Source organism: Erpetoichthys calabaricus, chromosome 10 (assembly GCF_900747795.2).
Source record: "Erpetoichthys calabaricus chromosome 10, fErpCal1.3, whole genome shotgun sequence".
Classification (NCBI taxonomy): Eukaryota; Metazoa; Chordata; class Cladistia; order Polypteriformes; family Polypteridae; genus Erpetoichthys; species Erpetoichthys calabaricus.
The window spans coordinates 141,098,223-141,121,874 of record NC_041403.2 but is presented as its reverse complement, the minus strand read 5'-3'; the positions used below and the strand labels follow the sequence as shown (position 1 = coordinate 141,121,874).

General features: G+C 39.9%; 1 protein-coding gene across 2 annotated transcripts; it reads left to right on the top strand.

Moving 5' to 3' along the window:
• The first annotated feature begins 2,020 nt into the window (after positions 1-2,020).
• On the top strand, positions 2,021-16,059 carry ube2c (ubiquitin-conjugating enzyme E2C). 2 transcript variants are annotated; one of them, XM_028811998.2, is made up of 7 exons: positions 2,021-2,162; positions 3,658-3,806; positions 7,848-7,875; positions 7,976-8,062; positions 8,933-9,137; positions 14,471-14,530; positions 15,979-16,059. In XM_028811998.2, the coding sequence occupies exons 2-7, from the start codon at positions 3,709-3,711 to the stop codon at positions 16,032-16,034; spliced, it is 534 nt and encodes a 177-aa protein (XP_028667831.2). In that variant the 5' UTR covers positions 2,021-2,162; positions 3,658-3,708; the 3' UTR covers positions 16,035-16,059. The 2 variants fall into 2 exon arrangements, with proteins under 2 accessions (XP_028667831.2, XP_028667833.2); XM_028812000.2 differs by having other exon boundaries at positions 2,146-2,218.
• Positions 16,060-23,652: the final 7,593 nt, after the last annotated feature.

Here is a 23,652-nt window from a genome sequence, read left to right as displayed (position 1 = left end):
ATTTATGTTCTCTGATGATTTCCAAAGGAAATGCAAAATTTACTTTCAAGGTCCCAGAGTCTGGAGGAAGAGAGGAGAGGCACAGAATCCACGTTATGTGAGGTCCAGTGTAAAGTTTCCACAGTCAGTGATGGTTTGGGGTGCCATGTCATCTGCTGGTGTTGGTCCATTGTGTTTTCTGAGGTCCAAGGTCAATGCAGCCGTCTACCAGGAAGTTTTAGAGCACTTCATGCTTCCTGCTGCTGACGAACTTTATGGAGATGCAGATTTCATTTTCCAACAGGACCTGGCACCTGCACACAGTGCCAAAGCTACCAGTACCTGGTTTAAGGACCATGGTATCCCTGTTCTTGATTGGCCAGCAAACTCGCCTGACCTTAACCCCATAGAAAATCTATAGGGTATTGTGAAGAGGAAGATGCAATACGCCAGACACAACAATTCAGAAGAGCTGAAGGCCACTATCAGAGCAACATGGGCTCTCATGACACCTGAGCAGTGCCACAGACTGATCGACTCCATGCCACGCCGCATTGCTGCAGTAATCCAGGCCAAAGGAGCCCCAACTAAATATTGAGTGCTGTACATGCTCATACTTTTCATGTTCATACCTTTCAGTTGGCCAACATTTCTAAAAATCCTTTTTATGCATTGGTCTTAATTGATATTCTAATTTTCCGAGATACTGAATTTGGGACTTTCATTAGTTGTCAGTTATAATCATCAACATTAAAAGAAATAAACATTTGAAATACATCAGTCTGTGTGTAATGAATGAATCTAATATACAAGTTTCACTTTTTGAATGGTATTACTGAAATAAATCAACTGTGTCATGATATTCTAATTTTATGACCAGCACCTGTATGTTGTTAGAATTGATTGCCAGCTGATTCAGGGATGATTCTTTCACTGTTGCTTTATTAAGTGGGCTTGTAAATGGATAGTCGGTACGTTATTAGAAAAGACCGTCTACTGTGGGTAAAGAGCACTTCGGCAGTGTGATACTGTATTAAGACCTCCATTCTTGGCTTGTGTCCTCTTCCAAATAATGTACTCCGTCCTGGAACGTTTGCTTATGCAATCAAAATAACATTCTGCAACACAGCCAGGGCGGGACTGAGTTGTATTAAAGATGCCACCGTGGATGTAACATTCCCTAGCCAAACCTAGTTTTATGAAAACGTGCAGTCTTCATTTTCTAAAATCTTGTCCTGGCAGCAATAAGCACAAAGAATCAAACGTAACATCTAAAAATCTGATATCAAACATTTAAAAACTCCGCTGTGCCAATTCGAACTTTCTATAATTAACAACGAAGAGGATCTGCTTGTCTTTACAACAAACCGAATGGCAAAAACCCGCCTGACGCATGAACGACAGTATTAAATCTTAAAAACACAAGAAAACAAAATCCGTACCGGCAACAAGAACAAGTTTGGCCCTCTTCTCCTGCCGTCGATGCCCACTGAAGAATCAATCTGAGCTCAACACACTATTGACAATAGCACTCTCTCACTTGTTCATGGGGTATTCTCAGGCCTTGTCTTCAGTAAGATCTAGGTCTACCCCTGGATTCTCAGTCTTGATGGGACACTTCCACTTTATGCCCTAATCACGTAAATTAGTTCCTCACGTTCCGGAAACGCAAAGATTATACTATGAGGTCCTTACTCTGTCAGAGTGTGTCCAGCATCCGTGTGTATAAACTTATTTCGACTACTTGTACTCGATATTTTATTCTTTTTGCTATTACCAAACGTAACGAGAGGGCGAGAAGCATACAGTCAACTAAAAATTGCTTTCAACACCCGGGTTTCCGTTTATGTTATCACGGCCCAGTGGAACAGTCTCAAACGAGCACCGAAACACTCGTGCATAGAACGAGAAGGCCCGGCTGCGGGTTAGATGAAATTTCAGCCAATCATGGGAAGCTTTCAGTCCGTCTTAGAAGGCGTTGCTCGCGGTTACTGTTGCCTAGGCGTCTTATGTGCTATTTGTTTTCTAAAGTCGGTGTTTCATTGGTAGTTGATAGCTACTCACGTCAGCGATTGGTTGAAAGGGGTGTTTTAAAATGATTCAAACGGAGGGGCGGGATTGGTAAAATAAGAGTTAAATGATTAGTGTGTAGCTGGCGGATACAATTGTGGTGATACCCGTTGGTAAGTTTCGCAGAAGAGTAAGCGTCTTGTGATAAAGTATTAACTAAGTTTATAAGGTGGGTGCACATTAAGCTGCTGATACCCAACAAAATGGAGGAAGATTTTAGTGGTAATAATGACTAGAGATTTTTGGTGGTAGCGTATCGAGTAAGGTGACAATAGGGTGTGTTCTTTATGACTAGTGAAATCGGGATGAGATGGCGCAGAAATAACGAAGTGACAGCAGAATTTTTGAAATAACTTGCAAACCAAATTATCTTTACCACAGGGTATCCGCGTTTTTGAGCGAGTGTATATCGCCGCTGGTTCGAAATGGTGTGCCGCATAACAAGCGAGGCCGCTAGTCTGTAAATTTTAATGCAACTTTATAGCCCGGCCATATGCGATCCCTTGGCGCAGAATTTTGTAATATATGTACCTGGTTATAAACCCCATATACCGTCACGGAATCGCTGTTTTACAGGACCTTCGACAGGAACCGTCGTGAGCCTGAATACACGGCGTTCCCCTTCTTCCTTTGAAGGTGGTGGCCACTGTTTTCGGTTTGAACCGACTAGTAATCTTTCAGTGAAGCGACTTCACCGTTTAGATTTTTTTATTCTTACAAGTTCGAGGATGGTACTACATAATGTAACGTTTAATTTCTGGGTCTGCCCGTGTGTGCTCAATGGGCCGGTGAAGTTTTCTAGAGTTCCTTTTCTCTTTCTGTCAAACATGCTAGTGAAATAAAGCGATTGTGTTTACAGGTTTTTAACTATGATATGTAATTAAGGTGCCAATTTGTTACCCGTTTCACTCATCAGAGCACAGATCAGGTGATAATGAAACAGAACGAATACTATTTTTTGTGTTTTGTGCGAAGGGTACATGTTTCAGCAGTCATTTTAGAAAACCGAGAAATTGCATTTCCTGATTCCTGTTCTACTTTAACTTTCTAACCCAAAGAGTGATTAAAATCTAGTAGCTCACATTATAACATTTTTCAAAAGCATTCAGACGCTTTAGAAATTTTACCAGCTGCTGACATTACTGCTGAAAAACCTTCCATCAAAAGGGTCGATGAGTCACCCTAGAACCATTCTTTCTTTGCAACAATCCAGAATAGGTTCGGCGGCAGCATGAGCCTAATGAAGCAGTTGTGAGATGTCGGTTAGTAGCCAGCATGATACGTGATGCCAATCCAACCATGGGCACTTTCACCAGCACTCCCACTGTTTACATGACCTTTTCAATTCTTCCTGTCATCTTGACTGGATCGGCGGGTGATGATTGAAAATCCATGTACGCTTTTCTATCACTTAAAAATAGTTAAAATTATCGGTGCAGTGTGGAAAGGAGCAGTTTCTGTGGTCTGGTATTCAGCTTTTAAATTTGTGAACTTAGTTCATGTATGAGTTGTGCATCTAATCACAATTTTAAATTGCTGCTTTGTGTTAGATGCTAATTTGTGCTTTTTGTTTCTATATCCCCCTCTTTCTTCACGACACTATAGAAGTCTTTAATACTGCTCTAATTGAATTGGCAAAGAAGAAAATCTGAGTAGAAGATGGCCTCACAGAATTTGGATCCTGCTATTGCTTCTGCTGCTAACAGGAAAGCAAAGGAGTCTGGAAGTAGCATGGCAAAAGGCTCTGTATCCAAAAGGTAATATTACATGCATTGTCTTTCATTTTTATTACAAAATAATGACTCTTTGTTTTTATATATATAAAAGTTTTTGATATTTTTGAACTCAAGGTGAATTATCTTTTTAAATTGAAGCATAAATTTGTATGCCCAGTACAATAGTATTAAGTGAGGCATAATTTTTAAATGAAAGAATTCCAAGTGGCTAACATTGGCAGTCTTGGGTGACGCAAGAAACAAAAGCTTTAAAGGGATACTCCAGCCAAAAATGTTTTTGTTACTTACCTTATGTGTAATGATGATCGAGAATTTTAATCTCCTGTTTTCATTAAGAACAAAATAATATAATAGAACCCAATGGTGAACAATGGGAAATGGTGTGAAAAATGTCCATATGGGAGAAAAAAAAGAAACCCTCACATTGCTTGTTTTTGAATACAGTATTTCAAATGTTCCTTATCCAGTCATATACTAAAAATATGCAACAAACATGTATTTTTTTTGGTAAAATATTCTTAATAGTTCTGGAATATTCAGCATAAAACAAAAATACTGTGCTTTGAAATTGAAGACCAGACACTTGCCCAATGAATGAGGAAGAGGGGGGAGGCGGGTCTTCCATTGAATAATTTGTGAATTATGCACCATGAATAATGTGAGGATTTATTTTTTTCCATGGGCCTTTTTTTGCTGATGTAAAGCATTGTTTACCATTGTCTTGTATTATATCTCAAGCATTTTTCTTTCATTCTGGTAGATTACATTTTTCTCAGTCATCACTAAAAACAAGTAACCTATTAACATTTTTGGGTGGTGTATTCTTTTAAAACTTGCCTGGTTAGAAGCTAAGAATATTTGTTTTATTTTCTGTTCATTTAAATAAAATAAAAAAAGATAATTATTTGTACATTTTTTGGATTTTTGTTTTTGGTCTGGATGCCCACTTCACTTCATCCCTTATGTGTATGATCTTTTACTTCAAGGTCCATTGTTACTTATAGCTAGATTTAGGATTGGTGCAGTTAGTGAACCTTAGTGAGTTTTATACTAAATCATTATAGTTAATTTTTTTAAGATCTTGTTTGTCCACTGGTATGACTAAATACAAAAATACTAGTCTTTTTGCTAAGCCTTATAGTCCATCCATCCATCCATTGTCTCCCGCTTATCCGAGGTCGGGTCGCGGGGGCAGCAGCTTGAGCAGAGATGCCCAGACTTCCCTCTCCCCGGCCACTTCTTCTAGCTCTTCCGGGAGAATCCCAAGGCGTTCCCAGGCCAGTCGAGAGACATAGTCCCTCCAGCGTGTCCTGGGTCTTCCCCGGGGCCGCCTCCCGGTTAGACGTGCCCGGAACACCTCACCAGGGAGGCGTCCAGGAGGCATCCTGATCAGATGCCCGAGCCACCTCATCTGACTCCTCTCAATGCGGAGGAGCAGCGGCTCTACTCTGAGCCTCTCCCGGATGACTGAGCTTTTCACCCTATCTTTAAGGGAAAGCCCAGACACCCTGCGGAGGAAACTCATTTCAGCCGCTTGTATTCGCGATCTCGTTCTTTCGGTCACTACCCATAGCTCATGACCATAGGTGAGGGTAGGAACATAGATCGACTGGTAAATTGAGAGCTTCGCCTTGCGGCTCAGCTCCTTTTTCACCACGACAGACCGATGCAGCGCCCGCATTACTGCGGATGCCGCACCGATCCGCCTGTCGATCTCACGCTCCATTCTTCCCTCACTCGTGAACAAGACCCCGAGATACTTGAACTCCTCCACTTGGGGCAGGATCTCGCTACCAACCCTGAGAGGGCACTCCACCCTTTTCCGGCTGAGGACCATGGTCTCGGATTTGGAGATGCTGATTCTCATCCCAGCCGCTTCACACTCGGCTGCGAACCAGATCCAGAGAGAGCTGAAGATCACGGCCTGATGAAGCAAACAGGACAACATCATCTGCAAAAAGCAGTGACCCAATCCTGAGCCCGCCAAACCGGACCCCCTCAACACCCTGGCTGCGCCTAGAAATTCTATCCATAAAAGTTATGAACAGAATCGGTGACAAAGGGCAGCCCTGGCGGAGTCCAACTCTCACTGGAAACGGGTTCGACTTACTGCCGGCAATGCGGACCAAGCTCTGGCACTGATCGTACAGGGACTGAACAGCCCTTATCAGGGGGGCCGGTACCCCATACTCTCGGAGTACCCCCCACAGGATTCCCCGAGGGACACGGTCGAATGCCTTTTCTAAGTCCACAAAACACATGTAGACTGGTTGGGCAAACTCCCATGCACCCTCCAGGACCCTGCTAAGGGTATAGAGCTGGTCCACTGTTCCGCGACCAGGACGAAAACCACACTGTTCCTCCTGAATCCGAGGCTCGACTATCCGACGGACCCTCCTCTCCAGGACCCCTGAATAGACTTTTCCAGGGAGGCTGAGGAGTGTGATCCCTCTGTAGTTGGAACACACCCTCCGATCCCCCTTCTTAAAGAGGGGGACCACCACCCCGGTCTGCCAATCCAGAGGCACTGTCCCTGATGCCTCTGCAACATCGCATGGACGTGTCAGCCAAGACAGTCCTACAACATCCAGAGCCTTGAGGAACTTATAGTGTGATCAAGAATGCACCAATGATGACCTTCAACAGATTAAAGAAGGGGAAGAAGACAGAACTGGAAAGCGATAGGAAAAAAATATAGCAGTACATAGTTAGGCTCAGGATAATTTGCAATTGGAAAATGTAAAATTTAAAATGTCAAAATTAAGTTGATTGAAGTGCCTTTTGCTGTACAGTGTTGCTTCATCCAGCTTTGTGGCCAGTTCATCAGGAAATGCTGAAGTTTGTGTTAATTACAGGAATATTTTACCATTTGCCGCCCTTCTGGTGATTGAAGCAGTGAGCACCAAAAAGCCAACTTTTTATTAGAGAATATTTGACTTTATTAATGATAGTAGCACAATATTTGACACTGATGCCCCTCCACTCCTTTCTGTTCTCTAACCCAAACACTTTAAATATATATTCCAGTCCAAAATGTTAAGTTTTGTATCGATTACTCATCTCGTATAGTAATACCTGAAAAAGTTTTAATATCCTTTTTGATGGGGTATTCCTCCTAAAATATTAGGATTATTTGAGATTATATATAAATAAATACTTAACTTTGGAATATAATTTTGTGTGAAATATACAAAACGTATCCATTAAGAAGGTGTTGATGGATAATACAGACACTTAATTTTCATTATAATTTTACATCTGCAATTGAAAAACGGTGTCCTGGTTAGACAAAGACAAATGTCCTGGTAAACAGCCATATGACTCAGGCGCCGCAGAGAGTGGCAGCCTTTTCAGCATTGTGAATTTCCCCTTGGGATTAATAAAGTATCGACCAATCTATCCTACTCTCGAGATTTCAATTTACATTGTGGCTTCCTTTAACTTGACTGGTGATATAAAAATTTAATTCCTGGCAGTTTCTGTGAAGAGAACCTGTATCCGTAGAAAAGATAGTATTTAAAAAAAAAAAAAAATGCTGACAACTTAGTTTTATTACTGTAAACTTGCATCGCAGACCTTGCACTCCTGTCTTCTGAAATTTTTAAATTTTTCTTTAATGCCGGTACGGACTGCTGTTGAAAGATCCAGAGTTTAATTTTTCTGAAATTAAGTCTCATTTAACACAAGTTTCCAGGGCAAATTCATATATTTTGCAATTGTTAAACTTCTGTTTTTAAAAACAGATGTTCACTACCTCCATTGCAATGCAAGTAATTGATTACATTGGTGGTGTTCCCTTTAACTGACTTGATTAATCAAGAAAAGGTGTCTTTGGAGAATGTCATCTTAACTAACGCCATAGCTACCTATTGTACCATGCTGTTTGCTTTAACAAAAGTTGAGTTTATTTGAAAATCGGTCACTGAACTTGATATGCATGGGGCACATAAAGGTGTATCTGCAGTGTATTTTTTAGAATTGTGAATTGGTTGGTTTGTTTTGTACCTTCTTTCTTTGGTCTTTCACCAAAAAAAAAAATCTGATTGCCTTCTTTTGTTTCAGGTTACAGCAAGAACTAATGACTTTGATGGTATGTAGATAGTTTTATGTTGTAATTTCATAAGATTATATGCCCAGTTGTACCTACATTTTTTTTTTTTTTTCTATTTCCCCCACCCTCTTCCTTGTAGATGTCTGGTGACAAAGGCATTTCAGCTTTTCCAGAGTCTGATAATCTGTTTAAGTGGATTGGAACCATTATTGGACCAGCAGGAACAGTGAGTGTCTCCTCTCTGACAATTTCATGCCTGTAAGGGGTGCCCAATGAAAGCTTCAAATCTATCTGAGCTAAGGGTTAAAATTTTGTCTTGCAGGTTACCAGCAATGTGCAAATCTTTAATGTGATTCAGAGATAGATATATATTTTTATATTCTACGCTTCCCTTAATTGGTGCTACTTTATTTAAATTCTGGTAGTGCTGCTTGCAGTTTCCTTAGTTTATAGGTCCACTTTCCATATGATGTTTATTTTTGTTTTCCTTCCATTATATTTAAGTTAAAAAAAAATCCTTGCATTTTATTCAATTTGTGTTTCCTTAGGCCATTTTTGTAATAGGGCTTGAAGTCTTAATAGAAGTGCTGCATCCTGTTAGTTGAAAATGTGTCCACCCAGTTATAATGGGTCTGTTTGTTGTCTGTTTGTGGTTGTTCTTTGCTAACTGTTTTAGCCTTCTGAAAGCAAGGTACTTTTACATGTCCTTTTGATACCTTGTGACAGATTTCCGCCATGCAGTCTGGTTTTCCAGCAAACTAAATACATGAACACGTGAGTTTTTTCCTAGAGATACTGGAGAAAGTCTTGTCTCGCCTGGGCACACCATAGACATCCTAATGAATATCTTTAGGCTTCTGCTAAGGAAAGGGATGACTGATCTGCTTGGGTTCATAGCTCCAGAGCCCTCAGTACAATAACCAGATAGTCCCTTTCAAATCATTATTCATTTACGTTCTAATATTTTCCATGTACATTGTAGTAAAATGATTTATAGATGCTTGGAATTTCGTATTTGCAATTATTTGATTCTACAGATTTTTCTTCACTACTCCCTGCTGTTGTTTAATTTGTGTTGTTGCTGTTGCTTCAACAGGTTTATGAAGGACTTCGCTATAAGCTGTCCTTGGAGTTTCCCAGTGGATACCCTTACAATGCTCCCACTGTTAAATTTATTACCTCCTGTTACCATCCCAATGTTGACACCCAAGGGAACATCTGTCTGGATATCCTGAAAGAGAAGTGGTCGGCGCTGTATGATGTTCGCTCCATCCTGCTGTCTATTCAGAGTCTCCTTGGAGGTAAGAGTTGTTTTCTTCAATATATTGAAGTGTCAGGATTCTGTCCCATCTATGTGTATGTGAGTTAGGAGCTTGTAAGACGTTAAATTAATTGAAATTTTTGTCTGTCGGTTTGATGGCCTGATTTGTATTTACTCGCATATCCCACTCTTGGCTAATTATAACACCTTAAAGGTACTTGCTGTACAGACTTGAGCTTTAATGATTTATACCGAGTTGTTGTCTTGGCCTTAAGTATTGTATACTTAGATGACACAGAGGCATAGTAGGGCAGTCCAGCTGCCAATGAGCTTCCATCCTGTCTGGGACCGACTTCTAAATTGTAAAGAAACAATTTAGGAAAAAGGCGAGTGATTATGCATGTCTGACTAAAATTTAAATGAATGTTGATTGTTTTTTCACAGGTGAAAATGTATAGTTAAACATGTACAGTAGTTCATTTTATTTGTAGGGAGCATTCTGATTGGATGATAGGTGTCCACATGTTGCAAGGTATTTTTGTGAAACTGAAAATGTTCTCCAAACCTATGTAAAGTGAACACTAATAGTTTTGTTTCCCTTTAATATAAAATTTATATATAGACAAATTGCATGCATTGCACACATAAACCTATAAAACAGTCATGGATTACTACTACTTAATCTTATTTGTGCTTGCCTAATGCAAGGTAAAGATGTATTGGCAAATATCATTCCAGAGCCCTTTGGTTAAAGGCTGTGCCTCCAGTAATCCATTTCATTGGGAATGTTATGCAAACACAAGCATTTTTGTGATCACTTGCTAATTAATATCTTTTGTAAATTCTTTAAGTTAAATGTTGGATTTGGATTAAATCAATTCTTGGCTGTTACCATCAGTTTCTAGTTCTGAACCTGTCCAAGTGTTGAGTGAGTTGTAATTTAGACTTAATGCTTAAGAGGAATAGAAAAATATTCCTGTAGTAAATTATACTTGAATTAGCACACTTTGCTCTTTAAGGAAAAGCATCACTAATTTATCTTGTCCTTGGTTAATGAGAACCTTAACAGTTTAGATAGATACTTTATTAATCCCCAAGGGAAAATTCACATACTCCACCAGCAGCATACTGATAAAAAACAATATTAAAGAGTGATAAAAATGCAGGTATAACACCGTGACTTTGTATAATGTAAACGTTAACTAGTTTTGTTAACGTTTAACCCCATTGTAGAGAAATTTTAACCTCGGGATTTAGTTGTAAAAATAAGTCAACAGCACAGATATGAATATTGTCTCTATCATCTATTGGCAATATACATAGGGCTACTAGTATATTCCTAAAATGTGGAGATATCTATTTCGGACAAGAATATGAAGATTTTGGTATGTTAGACAATTTGCTAATATTATAATTAACTTTGGGTTGTGCCTTGCAGTCCAGTGTGATCAACAGGCTGTCCATTATATTATGCTTTAAGGCTTAAACATACTGTATATCGTATATATATACTCGTGTTTAAGTTCTCCCGCAGATAAGTCGGGGCTTGATTTTACCATTATCCAATATTTTATAATGTTGGTCGTATAAGTCGAATGCAGAAAACCCGCTCTATTGGTCCAAGAGATTGATATGGTAACACCCACTTGAGAGAGTAACCACGGAGCACACAGCCTTTTTTTTTTTTTCTTTTTTTTTTTTCCCCTCTATGTACTGTGCCTACGTGACCACATGGTAATACCCGAATCTCACACGCTCATACACCTTTATCATAAGAGCATCCCTTATCTATGATTGAGAGTTCAATCAGAAAAAAATATAAAGCTGGTTTTAAATTAAGTCGTTGAAGTGGCAAAAGAAATTGGTAAGTGTACTGCTGCAACAAAATTTGATGCGTCTGAGAAACTGGTACGTGATTGGAGGAGGCAAGAAGATGTAAAAAAAAAAAAAAAAAAATAGTGTTGAATTTTTGAGCGGGCGTATGAGTTGGGGTCTGATTTTTATCGTTGATTTTTCTGATTTCAAGACCTGACTTATACATGACTATATACAGTAATCATTTTAGTCCTCCTTCTCTCAAGTGGATTACATTAGGCCCTCTTTGGTTTTGTCAAGGTGTCTTAATATTGCTAAACAATCTAACCGGTTGTTTTGAGACTTAGGATATTTCAAGTGTGAGGTGTAGCCTTCTTTTTCCTTTAGGTGAGTTGTAAGAGCTGTGGTTTTAGGTTTTTCCTGAAACAAATTCTGGAATTGGGATTCCTCATTGATTTAAAGGCATCTCCTTGTTCTTTGTTTCTCTACAAAATTGGAGCAGAAAATGGTAAAATCTAATCTCTTCCCATCCCCTGTAAGCATTTTTCTTGGATATCTCACTGTAAAATTGTTGGGTGCAACTGAACTAAACATCAAGTGCAAGACTTGTGCTTTAGGGTTTTAGGTTACATAGCTAAGTTAAGAGGTGGAGAGTTGGGCTTTCCAGTTTACATACAGCACTGAAGCTGTAATGAAGGTTTTCACTTGGCTGCATTGTGGAAGTCTGTATTCTGACTGGTGAGCAGGTTTCTGCTGTTCTGCATTGTGGGTGGTTTTAAAAGGTTATTTGTGAAGGACTCCCCCACCAATATCTTAGTAAGAAGCCTCTTAAATACTGAGTTATAAGAGGTTTCAATCTGCATTTTGGCATTTTTATACTTGGACCTATGTTTTCCATTCCCACCCTAGTGTGTGTGGTTAAATGTACCATATGTTCATTTCTTGGTTTTTGGCCATTCCTGTACTCTAAGTTGGTGGATTGCACACTGGGTGAAACAAAGTGTAAGACGGACTTAAATTTTTTTTCCCTCCATGAAGTTGTTACAGAAATGTTCCAGTAAGATGCAAACAGCAAAATGTGGCCTTTGCCAAATGTATAGATGGCCACATGTCCAAAGCTGCACTAGATGGTGCTCTTGTTTCAACACTATGCTGTATTACTGTCATTTCATCTCACTCTTTGTGCATAATTTGAATGCAGCTCATATTTAACAGCACAGCATAACGTATTAATGTTGGAGGTGGACAATTGTTTTACATACTGTTTTTGAGAATGAGTTTTTACTCCAGTAATTAATTTTGTTGGTGGTTTTGGTTTCAATTGTATCAATACTGTTTCTTTCATAAGATGTTTGGTAAAGTGTCTTTAGAACATGTGAAAAGAAATTAGAATTTTCCTTTTGTTAGTATTCCTGCCCCATTGCTTCAGTGTTTTAAGTACCAGGTTCAGGCCTCTGTGTGCATGCGTGTGGATACTCATCCAACATCCATGAGACTCCAACTTTGTCTAGCTGAAGACATAAACATAAGATACCTGCAAGCCTGAACTCCAATTTAAATAAAATGGATGAATTAATCTTTGTACATCTTTATATACCACCTTTCCAGGAAAAAAAATTTACTTAGGATGAGAAGTTTGGCAGGCCACATCGCCAAAGGACTTTTAGACATCTGAGGAAATTTTCCTAACTACAGCGGTGTGAGCAAAACTATTAATGAACAAGTGGAGAACTACTTGAAAGTTACGCATTACTGTGCTTGGTACAAACAGAATTGCCATATATGCTCACGTATGAGTCGGGTCTTGAAACATGAAAAATCGATCATAAAATCAGACCCTGACTTATACACCCATTCAAAAATACAAGTATTTATTTTTTTTGCCTCCTCTAATCTCGCATCAGTTTTTCAGACGCATTGAATTTTGTTGCAGCAGCGCAGTTACCAATTTCTTTCACTACTTCAATGACGTTTAATTTAAAATCGGCTTCATATTTTCTGGGTTGCTCTTACGATAAAGGTGTACGAGGGTGTGAGATACAAAAAACACACAACAGTGCAAACGTTGCTTTGGAATAGTATTGGGTATTTGGACACAATAGAGAGAGGTTAGGAGCACATTGCCACACTCACATAGGTGGTTACTCTCTCAGGTGGGCGTTAGCATATTATAATCTCTTGGACCACTAGTGAGTTTTTTGCATTCGATTTATATGACTGACATTATAAAATACCAGAAATGATTATACTGTAAAATCAAGTCCCGACTTATCCATGGAAGAACTTATCCGCGAGTATATATGGTAGTCTGAAATAAGCAAGTGTTGCTTACTTCAACTGTCTTTTTCTGTATATTTGTTAATGTCCACTGTGGAAGGTGTAACATTTACTATACTGTATGTATCACAGTTAGTGTGCACATTGAGAGAATGCCCTGCATCACTTTCGCAGTAAAATTAGGGAATTTCCCATTGGGATTAATAAAGTATCTATCTATCTAGGGATTTTGGTTATTGGTCTGACAATCCCCTGCTGTTCATTTCTCTCCACTCCTATATGTGTGTTGTTTGATTCAATCAGAAGTGAATTTACAACTATTTGATCACATATGGGAGAGAAGCGGTGAGCCTGATCATGTGCTTGGCTTCTGATTGACTGGTATTTGCAGGAGGAGTTTTGTACAAATTTGTCTATTACATTTTGTACGTGTGTGTGTGTGTGTGTGTGTGTTTTGTACCTTTTTTTGTTTAATCCTCACAGGTGGCGCAGTGGTAGTGCTGCTGCTTTGCAGTAAGGAGACTGGAAGATTGTGGGTTCGCTTCCCCGTTCCTCCCTGTTTGGATAGCGTTTTGAGTACTGAGAAAAGCACTATATAAATGTAATGAGTTATAATGCTTCTTGTTAACCCTTTACTCATTATACTGAGAATGAGATGCAATTACATTCAATTGCAGTCAGATGTTTACTGTGACTACCTCAGCATTCACAATTTCACCCATAGTGCTCATAATTTAATGTAGCTGGTTCGGTCCTGTGTTGAATCGTATTCATACCTCAAGTGAAACCACTCCAAGGTTTTCTTGGTACTCCCCCAAGATCACCCTTTCCAAAGATTCTTTTTACAGTGGTTTTGGTCTGTACCAGGGTGCAATTGGCATGTTCATTTACCTAAACAAACTGGACTTTAGTGGTAATCCCCACCAGTGTAAGAAAAATGAACTAGGTGTGAAAACACCCATGTTTATAGCAGGAGACGTATGAATTAAAAGCACCAGTGCAATCCCCCTACCGCCATCTGTGTAGACACTATAAACAATGTTTGCGTAGAGCAGCTAATTATTCGTTATCCACAAGTGTGTATGCACCTCTCCAAATGCACAGGCTATGGTATTGTACAGTGGTGTTTTGAAATGAAATCTGAAGACCTCACCCAGTCCTAATGTGTATACCTAGGTTTTCTAGGTTCAATATTTGGGAACCGTGTCCTGATGTATTTACTTATGGTTTTGTACTTTCCTGTTTTAATGTGATTTTTTTTTTTTTGGTAATCTTTTGCAGAACCGAATAACGAAAGCCCATTGAATACCCATGCAGCACAGCTATGGCCCAATCAGCAAGGTAGGTATTTTTGTGATGGCTTCTTAAATTTTAATATTTTGCTGGGTAGCGGAGTATGAAAAATTCTTGATACTTTAATTACTGTCCTGTGGTTGCATAGTCCCATTCCGTAAATCAAAGCTATTGGTTTTTCTGCTTTCACACACACATCCCAGACTGGCTTATTACCCTGTAGGCATGGCTTTGAACCATTTTCTGCTTTGGTCTGACCTCTTAAAAGGTTTTCTTGCAAATTCTCGGTCCTCCACTAGAAGGAGATGACATGCGGAGATGTACAATGGTGCCTAATTTATTAAAGACTGAGTTGGCCATTTATCTTTAAATTCCAGGCAAAAAAAGAATACTTAAAAGTATTTTGTTATTAAATGTGTGGTACCAGGTTTGATTCCATCTGTCTTGTTTTTTTTTTTGTTGTTGTTTTCCTTCCAAAAATCGACTATAAATCTGTAGATTTGGATTGCGAGAGTGGATGAAGATATAAATTTGAGGTTAAATTTCCTGTAATTTCCTTGAATTCGGGCATATCCTAGAATTAGTAATCATTGTTATCACGATACAGAGTAAATGTGTGTTCATTTTTCACAACGCCTTCAGTTGTTCACTAGTTTCCCCTGTCTGGTGAGGTTAAATTTTGGTCAAATAAACCTATGAAAATTCAATGAAAAGGTTTACAGTCGTTTGGTAATGCATCTGGCTTTTTTAATGTGAGGTTCCATGGTTCAGATCCCACTCAAGTATGCATTTGTCACTTGGGCTGACCTGTTGGTGTTTGGAGCCATGAGAAAGTTAGCATTAATGTCCTGGTTCAGAAATGGTGTCCCAGAATTGGTTATTTTGAGAGAGTGCATCGGAATATACTAAAACCCCATCGAGGGTTGTTTCCATTTTTGAAAAGAAAGCTGTGTGGGGTCTCCCCCCCCCCCCCCCCCCCCCCCCAACCCCCCAATTCTCAAGCATATCTATAATTTTGATGAATATGTTCTTCAGTTAAGTGTTCATTGATATATGTACCTGATGATTAATGAGAGGGGTGTTCACAGTAGAAGCCAAGATGTACTTCAGAGAAGTGGTCACTAGAACCTGGAGCGAAGCCATATACATTTTTAAGAAGTATCTAGATGAGGTATTGCTTAAGTTCAACCAAATGAGCTTGTTGGACTGAATTATGAGTCTTTGTATATACAATCTGGGTATTTCGAGTGCTTTCAAAGTGTTTTAAAACATGAACTTGCAGTGTCATTTTATACTTAAGTACCTGGGTTGGTTAGAATATGTGCTACGTGCATACTATTTGTAAGATGTGAGAGTTGCGTCAACAGAAAAGACCTCTTCAGCTATCTCAGGTTAGGAGTGTGTGGTGTTGAGTGTGTTTTATTTTGGGGGGGTGCCTTCAGATGCCTGACTTAATAAATAAAACTAATCAATTTCTGTGTCTTTCTCCCTTTTAGGCTACAAAGCCCATTTGCGTGAAATGTATGCTGCTGCTGAAGATCAGAGAAGTTGAAAATTTTCCATTAACTATGTATATTTTTATATTTAATATACTTGTTTATGTGTGTTTTGTAACTTAAAGAATGTGTGTGTGTTTTTTGTTTTTCAGTTATTTTTTAAAAGGTCTTTAATAAAGTGAAAACTGTTAACTGATTGGTACTCTTGCAGTATTTGGCCATGGATTATGCTAGCAAGGGAGCATAGTAGGTTACTCCCATGTTAAGGGAGAAGCTAAATTTCAAAAATATTCTTTTTATGTTCTCATTAAGTGAAAAATACTTCAGTTTTCATTTCTCGTTTTGTAATAACATTTTTGGCAAAATGTATAGCTAATTGTTTGTTTGTTTTTTTTATATATATATATATATATATATATATAAGTGGTGTAACGATTGGAACATGGAACTGTTTGAGAGACAAATGCAAAAGTTCTTGTAAATACTTTGTGTGTTTCTGATTTAATAGATGTGAAGGTGCTGTACTATCAATTTAAATTGTAGCACCGGATAATGGTATGGACACAGTTCCAAAGTACAAGCACTTCTACTGTGTTAAGCTGTTCTTAAATGCTTCATTACAAAAGAGGCCTGATGCCTAGGTGAGTCTCTTCTAGGAACCTCCTTTGACGCTGATCTAGCTTTAGATTTCTTTTTTGTGTTTGTGATAATACTGTAAGTCTGCAGGGTTCAAACAAAACACCATACAGTCTATGCTTTAATCCTTCATGGGCCCCTTACTTTTTAAGTAATGATTTTTAAGTTGTGCAATACATCTTTCCAATTGTGATACATATTACAACACTTGTAAGTGTGGATCTCCTAAATCGACCACTTTTGTCTCAAAGGAGGTCCTTTGAGACGGACTTATCCTATACGATTGACTTTTCAGTCATTTACTTTTATCCGCAAGATTAATTGCAGTAACATGGTGTAATTAGTGGCGTTGTCCTCGACTCAAATCCCTGCCTCGACAATGCCCATATGAAATGTGAACATTCTTTCCATGTTTGTGTGCAGTTTTCCCAGTTATGTCTTGTTCCACAATTGCTACACTTGAGGTCTATTGACATGGGACTATGGCATTAATGTAGAAGTTTGTCAAAAAATAAACTTGAAAAATAGCAATCTCAATACATGTGCCTCATAAGGCACTTACTCTGTTCTCGTGCAGTAGTTTACAATAGGGTTTAAGGGTAGACAAGTGAGCCTCAAAACTAAATCCCTCCATTTTTCCATCCACAAATGTTATCAAGTATTGATCTGAATCTTGATTACACACATTACAAAACGGCATACCCGTGTGGTTTTAAGAAGGTCAAAGCAAACCATTGTGTTCAGATTTGGCCACTCTGAATGATCTGCTATACTTTTCTCTTCTCTAACTACCCCGTTTGTCTTCCTCCTTGTGGATTCACATTGGAAAGCCATCACCACGAACCCATTATTGAATGCTGATGCACGGGTGTGAATTGCTGTGTCGGCTCCATAGACATTTAGTCAATAACTGAAAACAGCAATTTGTGTTTGTTTTTTTTTTTTTTTTCTTCAATACTTTCATTATATGGATGTTTTTTTAAATGTTGCAAAACTTGCCTACAGCTACTAGAAAAATAAGGCTTGTGAGAGAGAAAATTGAGCAGTCATGTGGTATGTAATCTGGTGACAAGAACTGAACAGACAGGCAGCCATCATCCTAACCCATTTATCCAGGGCAGAGTCGCTGGGCAGCTGAAGACTATGCCAACAATCATTGGGCACAAGCCAGGAATAATCCCTGGACAGGGTGCCAGTCGTTCATAGAGCAAACACACAGATTTGGATAACTTTAGCAGTGCCGGTTCACAATTATTTGAGCAACATCTATCTGTTAAAAGCCACGGCAGAACACAACTGCTGCAAAAGCAGGATTAGAAGCAGAATATGGCTTTGTGTTTTTGCTTCTGGGTTGTCGTAATTCCACCTATGATGGAGACTGAGTAGAAAAGCAATCGGGAAATATATAAAATTTTTCTTTAAAGGTAAGAATACAACTAATTTTTATCACAAGAATACCTCATAAACATAGCATGTTTTCTTGGATGAAAACATTTTGTCCATCAAAGTGGACATAGTTGGTAAATTTTTAGTGTTTTATTCACCTGAGGACTCCTGTTCCATTAAGCATTATAAGCTTCAAGAACAGACAACATATTTTCAAAATCTATAAAAGACACTTCACTTTGGAATGCATTTTTATATAGCAAATTAATTTATACCAAGATTGTGAAGACATAACTTCAACTTGAAAAATACTGAATGTATCCTTTAAGCCAATTCATCCCCTGCCTTTCTACAGGCTTGTTGTCTGAGGTTAGTATCTTGATTGTGAGCAGGATGGCATTTGTTGATGGGTGTGCTGTTGCCATGAACTGTTGTGCCTTACCAGTGATTTCCAGATATCAAGTTCGAATTAGAGGTTAGTCTACATGGTTCCACATTACTGAACACCTACGAGGATACAACCGGTTGTGTTGGTGTGTGTGTGGTGTGGTTTATTTTTTTTAAATAAATTATTTCTGTTCTCTAGTTAGCATGAACCAGCAGAAACTGATCAAGCCAGATTACTTTTTTTTGCAAGTGCAGTACACAAACACCTTACTTTTTGCTGACAGAAATCAGACTCAGTTGGGCTGCCAGTTGCTGTACCCTGATTTTTGACATGTTTGGATGAGTTTTACATTTCTGTAGTCCTCTTGAAGCATCTCTTTCATACCTTCTCTGTTGGTTGAGTTACTGTGGCTCCATTCTAGTTGGGTACAATTTAAGTCCGACCTTTCTGTCAATTATCTGTTTTGTTCCTACAGGACAGTAGTTGGCTTAGTTTTTGCACACCTGACATTATTTATGGTGAATACTTAAGCAGGATTGCTTATATATGGGCCATTATGTCTGGTGACCACTAATGTGTTGTCTTCAGAGTCTTATAAATCATTAATCTTTTACATTCTCCCTCTCCATTGCCTCTGTTGATGGCGGTACACAATCAATCAAAATTTTATTGTCATTGTAGCAATGAGACATTGTACAATGAAATTTAGGTGCGATTTTCCAATGCAAAAATAAAATAAAAACACAACACACTTAAGTTAAAACTAAAATTATCCATTCATACGTCATATTGCACTTGTCCCATAGCCATTGTTGACTTAGGGCTGTATTGTAAACATGAAGGTACACTTTGTCAAATTGACCACTTAGCAGCATTCAGCATGGTGATGGCTGAAGGATAGAAACTGTTCCTCAGTTTATTTGTCTTAGTCTTTATGGATCTGAAACGTCTGCCTGAAGGTCCACTGGGTGACCTTAATGACCCTGTGGAGCTCCTTCCTCTGTGCTACTGTGCAGCTGGAGAACCACAAACAGACAACAGACCAGGATGCTCTTTACTGTGCAGCGGTAAAAGGACACCAGCAGTTCCTCAGGGATGTTGTTCTTCCTGTGAACCCTCATGAAGTAGTCTCTTTTGGGCCTTCTTCACTACCTCAGTAGTGTGTGTTCCCCAGGTCAAGTCCTCCTTAATGGTGACTCCCAAGAAGCAGAAGTCTGAGACCCTATCCACACAGTCCCCGTTGATGATGAGTGGCTGTTGTCTGCCTTCTTCCTGAAGTCCACAATGAGCTCGTAGGTCTTGGCTATATTTAGGAGCAAGTTGTTATTCCTACACCACATTGTCAGCCACTCCACCTCATCCCTCTAGGCAGATTCATCCCCCACCCAGAGATGAGCCCTACTACTGTGGTATTGTCCGCAAACTTAACAATTGTGTTACTGTGGTGGGCAGGAATGACATCGTGAGTGTTAGAGGGTATAGAGCAGGGGCCTCGGCACACAGCCCTGTGGGGAGCCAGTACTGAGGCTGATGGGTGTGGAGAAGTATGGGCCCCCTCTAACCCTCTGAGTGTGATCACTCAGGAAGTCCTTGATCCAAAGGCAGGTGGAGTATGGAAGTCCTATGTCTGACAGTTTGGTCACCAGTCTGTGGGGTGAGGTGGTATTAAAGGCAGAGCTGAAGTCTATGAAGAGTAGCTGTGCGTAGCTCCCCTGCTACTCCAGATGGGACAGGAGAACAGTGGCCACAGCATCCACCGTAGACCTGTTTGCTTTGTAGGCAAACTGGTGCGGATCAAGCATGGGAGGAATGAATGACATGATGTGGTTCCTGATGAGCTTCTCAAAGCACTTCATAACCACAGGGATCAGTGCAACTGGCCTGTAGTCATTAAGACTGGTGATGGCCTGTTTCTTGGCCAGAGTCACTATGACAGGATTTCAGGCAGGATGACAGTGGACTGAGACAGAGACTGGTTGAATATTCTGGTGATAACCCCAGCCAGTTGGTCTGCACAGTCTTTCAGCACGCATCCTGAGATGCCGTCAGGTCCAGCTGCCTTCCATAGGTTGATGGCTTGTAGCATGCATCTCAACTCATGCTCCCCCACTGTGAAGATGGGGCTGTTGTTGGTATCTGGATGGCTGGGCAAAGTAGCACGGCCTCCAAATATGATTGCTGATTAAAGTAATTCTAAAGGGTGGCAATGTTGAATAAGGGGTAAAGTCTATGTAAGATTGATCATAAAAATCGGACCCCGACTTATACACCTGTTCAAAATATGCAACACTTATTTTTTTTTTTTTTTACATCTTCTTGCCTCCTCCAATCTCGCGTCTGTTTCTCAGACACATCAAATTTTGTTGCAGCAGCACAGTTACCAATTTTATTCGACACTTCGACTTTTTTAATTTAAAACCAGCTTCATATTTTCTTTTGCTTGAATGCTCCATTGTAGGGATGCTCTTATGATAAAGGTGTATGAGGGTGTGAGATACACAAAACAGTGCAAACATTGCTTCGGAATAATTCAGGTATTACCGTGTGGTCACGTAGCTACAATACATAGAAAAAAAAAGGCCGTGTGCTCCGTGGTTACTCTCTCAGGAAGGCATTAGCATATCATAATCTCTTGGACCAATAGTGTGAGTTTTCTGCATTCGACTTCTACAACCGACATTATAAAATGGCGGAAATTATTCGGTAAAATCAAGTCCCGATTTATTTGCAGGAGAACTTGTACGCGAGTATATACGGTACTCGTCTTCTGTGTGGCATTTACAGGTTGTGGAATATAACCTTCACTCTGCTCAGCACAGCAGCATTCTGTAAAATATATTCAGCTTAAGTAGCAAGGTGATGAGAGCCGCTACCTTACAGGCGGTTGAATCAGTGAAATGGTCTGTGAAACTTGTGCATCCTCCTCATATTCATGTGTGTTTCATTTAACATTATGCAAAACTTTGATCAAAGGTTTGGGTGTGTTCCTCTCTTAGTACTTAGTGACCACCCCAATGGCAGATATCGCAGGGTTTTGTAGCCAGCTATGAGTTTTCTATTCTAAAGATGGAAATTTTTGCCCGTTCCTCCTTGCTGGTGACCTCAAGTTTAAATATATTTGTAGGCTGTGTTACAATTTTCTGATATTGAATGGAATCTCTCTAACTGTGCAATGTTCTCCGTATCCCAAAGCATAAAGGACTGACCCGTATGTTTAACATGCTGGCAAAATGTTCTTTTCATGAAACGTTCTCCCCTTTTTTTTTTTTTTCCCTCCAAAGTTAACTTTTGGTGATTGTGGCCACAAAGCTTGACCATAACGTCATCTGTCCATAACACTTGCCTTCAGAATGGCTCTGGTTTGTCTAGACCAGGGAACCCAACTCCGGTCGTGGGGGGCCCCCATTGGCTGCAGGTTTTCATTCTAACGCTGAGATACAAAATTAGCCAGAAATGACCAGCAAACTTTGTCCATCATACGATATCTGAAAATAAAGAGAGAGGTAAAAGTATCGGGAATGCTGAGCTGCTCAGGTCCCCAAAACATTTTAACAGTACTCTTAGAAAAGAGAAAATCAAGAATTTCAGAAATGTATGCTATTGCAAAATGAGAGCAGCAACAAGCCATGGAATTAAATAATGAGTTTAATTAACTACAGGAACTGGTGCCTAATTAAGCAACTGGTAGGAATTATAGGCCCTGACATAGCTGGTCTTCTGTTGGCTCACTCACTTCACATTTCATTTCTGTTTGGTTGTCATTTAAGGAAAGAAATGAAGAAATTCAGAGGAATTATGAAGAAATTCAGGGAAACAAAGCAATTAAAATTAATTCAAAAGAAGTTAATTAGCAGCAAAAACAGTGCACTAATTAAGAAAAGGGTTCAAATGAAAACTTGCAGCTACTGGGGCCCTCCAGGACTGGAGTTGGGGACCCCTGGTGTAGATGATCCCTAGCATATGTCAGACATTAGCTTCTGTGACAGGGTTGGAGTCATACCCGATGTCACTTTACATGACTTTTTGTTGTCAGATTTGCCACTGTCATTGATGCACCACTTACACAACTGAAAAGCACGGCCAATGTTATCCATATTACAAACCGAGAATGGTAAACCGGATGGCATGGACGCAGGTACACAGCGATGGGACCATGAGACGTACTGCGCAGGCGCGTACAGTGCGCGTCTCATAAACCGCACCCGAAGTCGTATCCACCGCGCACGAAGGAGTCACGGCCCAAAAACGAAAGAGCTCAACTGACGTGAATGAGAAATGAAACAACAACGCGCCCATGGCTAACGACTACCGACACAGCCACACAAAAAAGAGGGCTCTGCGCTGCAGCCCAGATTCAAACGGAAGAGGCTACGGAGGCCCCATGGGTCCATAAAGTACGGAAGGCGCAGGCGTCACCGCCATATTGTGAGTGGCACTACGGCGGAGTGAAGTTAGGAATAATGTGCTGCTTGGGATTGTACAGACCGCTGAACGCTTTACACCGAATTCAAACACAATACAGCTCAACGATACAAACACGAGCCCACCTAGATAACATCAATAAACGCAGGTGCCTACAACGCGCGTCTGAAACTGCGGAAGCAAAGCAGGTACGGGTTCAAAACGAACGAGCTCGACTGACGGATATACAAACACGAGCCCAGCTGGATAAAATCAATGAACGCAGGCGCCTACAATGCGCATCTGAAATGCTGCAAGCAAAGCGGGCACGGCTCCAAGACGAACGAGCTCGACTAATGTATTTCAGGATACCCAACGCCAGGGGTAGGCAAGCGAAGCGAGCAGGGGGCAGAGCCCCCCTTGTGTTTACTGAACAGGGGCCGACCTTCCAGCACAGTCCTTACACAAGTCTTTTGTTGACAATTAAGGCAGTGGTACATTTTATTTCATCAACTTAAACACAGAAGTCCTCACACAGTTGTCCCTTTTTCTGACAGGGAATAACATGCTGCCTGATGGAGCCAGAGGCGTCTGAAGGGTTTCACATCTGTGGAAAGTTCAACAGCAATCTCTTATGTTCTTCTTTCTGTTCTGTGTTATGTAAAACTCGAGACATCAGACAGACAAGCATCTTTTCTGTTTGTCAGATATAAACCAGACGTGTTGCTTATTCCTTGTTACTGCCTTCAATACATTATACATCTGGATGAGCATTCATTGGCTGTTGGCTGTAATGCACACACAGCTCACCCCTCCGACTAAAGACAAACACAAACCCGTTTGAGCTTATCAGAGCGTGTCGC

Bases quoted from the DNA above. Each gene is read 5' to 3' on its own strand.
- ube2c (XM_028811998.2), top strand. From the start codon at position 3,709: ATGGCCTCACAGAATTTGGATCCTGCTATTGCTTCTGCTGCTAACAGG. The intron at 9,138-14,470 runs GTAAGAGTTGTT...AATCTTTTGCAG, and splicing joins TATTCAGAGTCTCCTTGGAG to AACCGAATAACGAAAGCCCA. The intron at 14,531-15,978 runs GTAGGTATTTTT...TCTCCCTTTTAG, and splicing joins GCTATGGCCCAATCAGCAAG to GCTACAAAGCCCATTTGCGT.